Source organism: Malaya genurostris, chromosome 3 (genome assembly GCF_030247185.1).
Source record: "Malaya genurostris strain Urasoe2022 chromosome 3, Malgen_1.1, whole genome shotgun sequence".
NCBI classification, from domain to species: domain Eukaryota; kingdom Metazoa; phylum Arthropoda; class Insecta; order Diptera; family Culicidae; genus Malaya; species Malaya genurostris.
This window is the reverse complement of record NC_080572.1, coordinates 73376823-73383975: the sequence shown is the minus strand read 5'-3', so window position 1 is coordinate 73383975 and position 7153 is coordinate 73376823. Positions and strand designations below refer to the sequence as shown.

At 36.9% G+C, this 7153-nt stretch overlaps 1 protein-coding gene across 6 annotated transcripts in view; it reads right to left on the bottom strand.

The window, feature by feature from the left end:
- Window positions 1-433: 433 nt before the first annotated feature.
- Window positions 434-7153, bottom strand: part of LOC131435045 (uncharacterized) — a 92347-nt gene continuing 85627 nt past the window's right edge. For all 6 annotated transcript variants that reach the window (XM_058602518.1, XM_058602519.1, XM_058602521.1 and 3 more), the window contains exons 5-7: window positions 3159-3529; window positions 2575-3096; window positions 434-2520 (exon numbers count right to left, since the gene is read on the bottom strand). In XM_058602518.1, the coding sequence (XP_058458501.1) occupies window positions 1414-2520; window positions 2575-3096; window positions 3159-3529 (2000 nt within the window). In that variant the 3' untranslated portion in view covers window positions 434-1413. The remainder of the gene's footprint in view (window positions 2521-2574; window positions 3097-3158; window positions 3530-7153) is intronic.

The following is a 7153-nucleotide window of genomic DNA, read 5'->3' as shown; positions in this document are numbered from 1 at the left end:
CGAACTCGAACGTCACAAATCCGTCGGATTGCAGAATTGGGGTGATTACGTAGTTTATGAACGGTTTCCAATGAATTTTTGTTTTGCTCCGGGTCGACAGTTCAATGCATAGGTACTGATCTTACATGTTAGTAGTCGACAGAGCAGTGCCATACTAAGACATAGATCAACGAGCAAACATGATGAAAACATACAAGGGGACCTTACACGACGATCAGTAATATCATTATTACCAAGTAATGCTACTCTTACTGAACGTGTAATGGCAGTAACGATGAAATCTGCATACAAATTTTGAATGTCATTACCTAGTAATCATTAAAAATGATATTAATGGTTCTCTTGCAAGGGTCCTTAAACAGTGACTAATTAGTTCATATTTTAACGAATACTGGGAAGTCAACAGGAAGATTAACAGAAGCAAGATAAGCTATACTTCTTTTTTATATTTTATTTACAAATATATATATAAGATAATAACAGCTGTCAATTCTGGGTTTTGGTTGCGCATTTGTCAACATTGTGCCTGTGCGGGCTTACATTAATGTATTTCGCAGTAACAAGAAAATATATCGAGAATCTTTTCATTTTGGTTATCATTTCTGTATTAGCTTTCATTTTCAGAATTTTAAATATTTGTTTTCAGTAAATATTTCCATCATTGGCTTTTTTGTGATAGTATTAATTGTTTTATGTAATAGATCAATTCTTTTTAATATATTGTTTATCTAGTTTATTTTAATTTTTCATATTTGAATTGTATTCCGAAAGACATTTTCTCAAGGCTTTCCCCACTGCTTTAGGATTTCCAATGGAACATTTCAATAGCATATTGATGACGCATAAGCATTTTTTTTGTTTCAAATAGTAAGGTACACTTATGTTTCAACGAGTAGCACTGCGATTGTTTCAGTATAGATACTTAAGGTATCAGTATCGGTTGAATTTCCATAATAGCTCACATACTGCTTTTTTGTTTATTTTGTAGTTTTTAGTGACAATCACTTTACAATTCTAGGTTAAAGAATAATCTTATCTTATTAGTTGTATTTAAGCGTAAGTAGTCAATCATGTAGAGATTCACTGCAAATAAAAAACGAGTATGATAATAGATCGAGTTTTACCAAAAATTGGTATGCTTCAGAAGATTCGATTTTATTTTATACTAGAGCTAAAGAAAATTGTCAAAAATAATACAATGCATTTTCAACTGTTCTAAAAGCTACAGCCTGGCTAATGGTTCGGATTCAATCAGCCTGATTCATGTTGAAAAGAACTACAATAAATAATCTACAATTTGAACGGATTCTTCCAATGTTCGAGTACATTTTGGTACCAATTTACGAGCTACAATCGTCCTTTTCGTACTTTATTTGACGAAGACTAGATGCCTCATCGAACGTATACTAATAATTAATATCTGAAATGACCCTTTCGGCCCTGGTTGTTATGATAGATACGAAGAGGTTGATAGCTACCATTGGAAGGCTGCAGGGGTTGTGTATGTGGAGGATGCGATTGGCCATTTGTGTCCGGCGAGGTAATGTTTAGTGCAGATGTCGAAGGCATTGTGTTGAGACGAGCGGCGCATCGTGGGGCGAGTACTAGGTGGTAAAGTAAGAAGTAAACGATGGCAACGACACAGGCAGTGATGGCCAGTGCTTGAAAGGTGACAATAAGGCAGTCCAGTTTAGTCCATGTTCCAATTAGAGTGCCGAAAAATCGACCCAAACAAAAGTGGAAAATCACGGGCAGAGCTTGGCCGGTGGTGATAATGCGGCGTGGTATAATGTGGCGCATATAGAACACAATCGTTAGCCAAGTTAGACCAAGAGATACTGGATAGAGGAAGTCTATGATCACTCGCCACCAGGTGACATCCAAACTGGCCAACAAGGAAAATCTGAAGATAAATGTGGTGACAGCAGCGATCAAGATATTCGAATGACCACAGTAGTCTATGATATTTTCTGCGTACCACAGGGTGGGGACTACCAGTAAAGCACCTAAAATTACGAACACGCTCCATGTTGTCCCGTAATATTCATCCGATACCGGATGGACATTGAATGTTTTTACCAAAACTCCCTCGTAATTATCCAGCACACTCCAGAATATTCCGAGAACTAGAGTGATGAAACAAATTCCTGCCGCCTCCGGAACATATCGTCGGATTGCCGACATTGGAATAGCTACCATGCCACACTTTGTATGCCACCACATTTCCGGTGGCGTAAGTGGCATCCCAGAAGAGCAAAGCAGTACAATGGCAGCTAACACCACTAGCACTATGTAGACATAGTATGTTTCGAACACCCACGAAAGCACGAAATAGAACAAGGCCCATCCTATGGCACCCCAGACAATTTGGCGGCCAAAATCTCCCCTACCAGTAGATGTCTCTCGCGTGGCAATGATTGTAGCTGCATTCAACAAGACGATGGCTGCTAATGGGAAAGCATCCGCAAACGAACGGAGTAACAGGTAAGACCAAAAAGTAAGTTCCGGATCGCCCACGATCTAGAGAAAAAAAAATGTGAAAATTCTTCGCCGTACATATCATAGCATACTTACTCTCATACACACACTCTCCGCCAGCACACTATCTTCATTATCGTACGGATTGTTGACTTCGCACTCGATCTTGGGAGTGCAGTTGGACGAGTTGATTAACAGTTTCATCCAGACAACCTGCTTCTCCGGAATGTTGCAGGAAAATCCATCCAATGGGTAACGGCACCAGTCCGCACTGTGTGTTTCGTTTTCTTCGTTGACAGCACTTCGCAGGACAGTTTCAAATTTCAAAGATTCCGTAGCTTTAGTGTAGGCATGACAAATCTCCGAGTCGGGACCTTTACGCCGTTCGCAGATATGCGGCACCGGTATCGGGGTATTATCCACTTCAACCCGTGGCATCTCCAAGTGGGCCGGCACGGAATCAATATCTTCATCGATCAAATCGTACTCGTCGTCTTCCAGTGAGCTTTCCGTTGAGGGGGAAATGGTCACTCCTTTGGTGTAGGGATGATTTAGGTTCTCAAATTCAATCGGTTTTTGACAGGTGTATGAACAGTTTGTGAGCGTTAGATGACCAATCTAGGAGGTAAAACGAAAGAGTTAGTCTAATTGAGCCGAGGATACATTCTGTTAAGCACAACCTTCTCTCGTTTCCACTGATAACAGGTACGCTCCTCGGAGCAGCGCTGCTGGAAAATGATGGCACCGTCCAGATCACACGCGAAGCTGACTTGTGATCGACTGGACTCATGCCGCTCAACAGCCGGAACGGCGAAGAACAGTATCGAATACAGAATGGCGGAAACGATCATGCAGAAGGAGGCCAGCAGACGAAGTCGCTTTCCGTACGACGAACCATTTGTTCCGGCAAGCCGATCCGCTAGCGGTGCGACAATCAACGGTCCTAGGATGGCTATCAATGGTGCGACTACTGAAATGATTTGCGATTCTTTGTAGTTGAGACCGATTAAGGTCATGTGCTTCTGAAGATACGGATGGAGACATCCTAGACCTGGGAATGAAAAAAGACGAGATTTATTAGGCTATGTTCATCTAAACATTGGTATGTTTTTTTCTTCATAAGCATCTAGAAGTAGGGTGAGGGCTCCCTATTTCATCTCATTTGTAAGGACGTCGCCTCGAAACCTCGATTTAGCCACTAAAATCACTATAACTTTTTCATATTACTGCCTATTTCGCCTTGCTCTATGTTGAGAATTGATTCACATTTTTTTATTTAATTCATAAAACAGCTAAAAACACTTATGATTTGTTCACTACTCTGCTACTAATTTCATCTCAATGGATTTTTATCCATCCTATCGTTGGTCTTTTATTCATACTATAAATTACCAATGGCGACAGCAGTCAAAAGAAAATATTCCACTATCACACTCTCAGGTTTAAAATGTCAGAATTCTTCTTAAAACGGCCCAATGCCAACTATGAGACAACACACGATATTTTTAGAATTAGTTTGAAATCATTTCAACGTTTAAACAAATTTCGGTCGTTTTCGTTATCTTTGGTTTGAAATTTTAAATTTTTGCTGTAAAGTTAATTTGGTGAACTTTAAATAAAAACAAAAAAAAAAAGAATTGTTACTATTTAGTCATTAGCCCTTCTAAAAACAAAACGCATAGCCAGAGAGACCATTTATACAGATTTATCTGTATTGTATAGATTTTTGCGTTCGCATACTAGTTAAAATCAGAGTACAGATTTTATACAGACTTCCTAAATTTAATACAGATTTGTACAAGTTCATAAAAAGTGAGAAGTAATAAATTAGACTTTTCTCTCTGAGTATCTATTAGTATTTGATTGCAGTGATTGTTAAAGTGGAAATATTTTATGCAGATAAACATGTTATGAACACTGACAAACATTTATTTTAAAATTTAAACCAATTTGAACTGATATACATGTTATCGATAAAAATTTTCTTCTGTGAATATTCTAGTGAGTGGGGTAATGACTTACGGAGGTATAAAGAACTATCTTTTAACATCATTTTATTAGTGAAAATAGATAGAGCAGATATAGACTTTTTATGCAAAGCAATACATATTTTCTATGAAAATATCTGGCCCCTCGGTGCACAGCCGATGAAACACATACACTTCACAGCGCTATGTTGACGTACAGCACTCAAAATAATAATCATATTATAGTTACGTGAAAAGTTATGTGAATATTTTCCACCCTACTTTTCACGTAGGTTTTAATGGACTGGCATTTGAAAGCTGTTTAATGCATAATCCAGTAAAAGTTACGTGTTTCATAGTTAAAATATAATGTACTGTTCATATCACATTTATCTATCAGTTCATATCAAATTTAGATACCAGAAAATTACTATTTTACATATTGGTTGAAGTCGAAAGGAAGATTCCAGATTTTGATATAAATCTATGAAATGAAAAATGCCATGAAATATAAAACATTTATTTCAGAAAATTGTCATATAATACCAATGGCTTAAAAAGCAACTAATAACGTCGTGGTATCTCAAATCGACAAGCCTCCAGAAATCGTTTATGTTGTCACTGCCATCCAACCGAAGCCGAAGTCGAGATCCAAGAACTCCCACAACACTACCGATGCAGGATGAAGTCGCATTATATGGTTCCAGTGTCTCTAGCTTCATACCGACGGCCTGTTTGAAGCATTCGGCAGGAGCGGGTAAACTTCCGGACTCATGCAGGCACTCGGTCCAGTTGAACACATGGAAACTTTCATACTGGAATGGTCCGGTCGATGGAGTAAAAAATTGTAATTAAATAACTTTTCTCGCAAATATTTACACTACTTACACTTCGAGGGCCACTGCTTGCCATTTTCAAAATCGAGTTTTTCACACTGGAAATTCACGTAGATTGTTTGACGTTTGGTCAATTCACGTAAACCTTATGTGATGACTCTATTCATTTTAGGGGATGTTCGTATAACATTCATTTTCGTCACGTAAAATATTCAATTTGAAACCATTCTACGTGATTTTTCAAGTGAATCGAAAGTGAATTTTTATTTGAGTGAGCGGAATGAAACCAGTGCTACTAGATTCGTCACAATGGTTATTTCATTCGTATTTAACGCGCACTTTCTGGTAATACTCGAAGCCGAAACAGTTTTATTGAAATGTCACGGATACCAAAAACATACTTTTTGACGATAATTTGAAGAAGAAAAACAATTTTTGTTTTGTAACATTATGAGATAACTTGGCAACTTTGCGAAACCAAAATGAAAGATGAAAACAAAGCGCAATCAAGTGAACTAAGTGAAAAACTTTCATTTCATATTTTTGAAGACTTTTATTGCTTGTCGGATAATTTTAGAAGTTTTTAATCGTTAATTAAACAATTTACAAGTGAACATTACTAATTATGAAGTCATCCAGCATTCAATGGTAGTGTAATTGTGCGAAATATTGATCATGTTTTGAGACGAATCGATTAGTAGATATTCAGAAACATGACGAACTGTAAATCTTGAAACGAAAATGTGTCCTAAATTGAAAAGTGAGTTTATTTTAAATGAAAAAAAAACAATCACCGAAGAATTTAAAACCATTTCTTCCAATGGAAAAGTGTGACAATAGCTTTTATAATCATTTTCAAATATTTCACAGTTTGGTTCAGATAGGTTGAAAAATATTATTTATGTTCAAAGTAATGAGGTGAAGGGATGAGATGGAAATAGTAGCTCAGATAAAATAGGAAGCCGTTACCCTAAATGTGAAAAGTCCCAACACATTGGATGAACATATGTCGTTTTCATTTAAAGCTATAACTAACCCAATTTCAACTCTAACTACAGTCAAATCCATACAAACTAAATTTAGCTTCAAGTTAAAACACCAGAAGATTACAAGTTAAAAGCATATTGCATATTTGGTGAATTTTGTTCAAAAAAGTTCAATTATATATCCAGTTTGAAATCAACAAAATTTTAGATGAAAAGTAATAAACACTTTGACAAAACATTTCTTTATATGGAAAAACTATCTCGTTGAACATGGAGAAAATATTTTATTAAACAATCTTTTGATATGATCCTTGCGAAATGAAAATTCTCGAATCCAACCCAACCGTTTAAATAAAAATAATGTTTTTGCTTTTCCGGTGAAACTACGCACTAGATTTTCTAGAACATGGTTGATCCAATTTTCCAAAAATCTTAGATTCATATGAAAGGTCTGATGGTCCCATAGAATGCAATTGAATCGAATCGGATCGGATATATGGTTTCGGAATAACAGCCGGAATAGCAGAAAAAAACTAGCCTAACTATAATTATTCAATCGTTCAGGTCTGGTTAGCTGTTAGCCAAACGAAACGACTTTGGCCATGTCGGAAACTGGAACTCACTTCAGTTATGCAGAGATTGCAGAACCGATTTTACAAAGTTAAGTTCGAATGGAAGGTGTTATAGACTCGTATGTTGCTGTTGAATTTTATCCGGATCCGACTTACGGTTCCAGATTTACAGGGTGGAGTGTATTTTAAATTTCAACTCATGATATAAAGCGACGATGTAAAAAAGTTATTTTTTACCTTTCTCATATAGAAAGGCTATACAATCACTGCAAAACAGACTTTTCAACCGAGGCCCGGAGGGCCGAATGTCATAT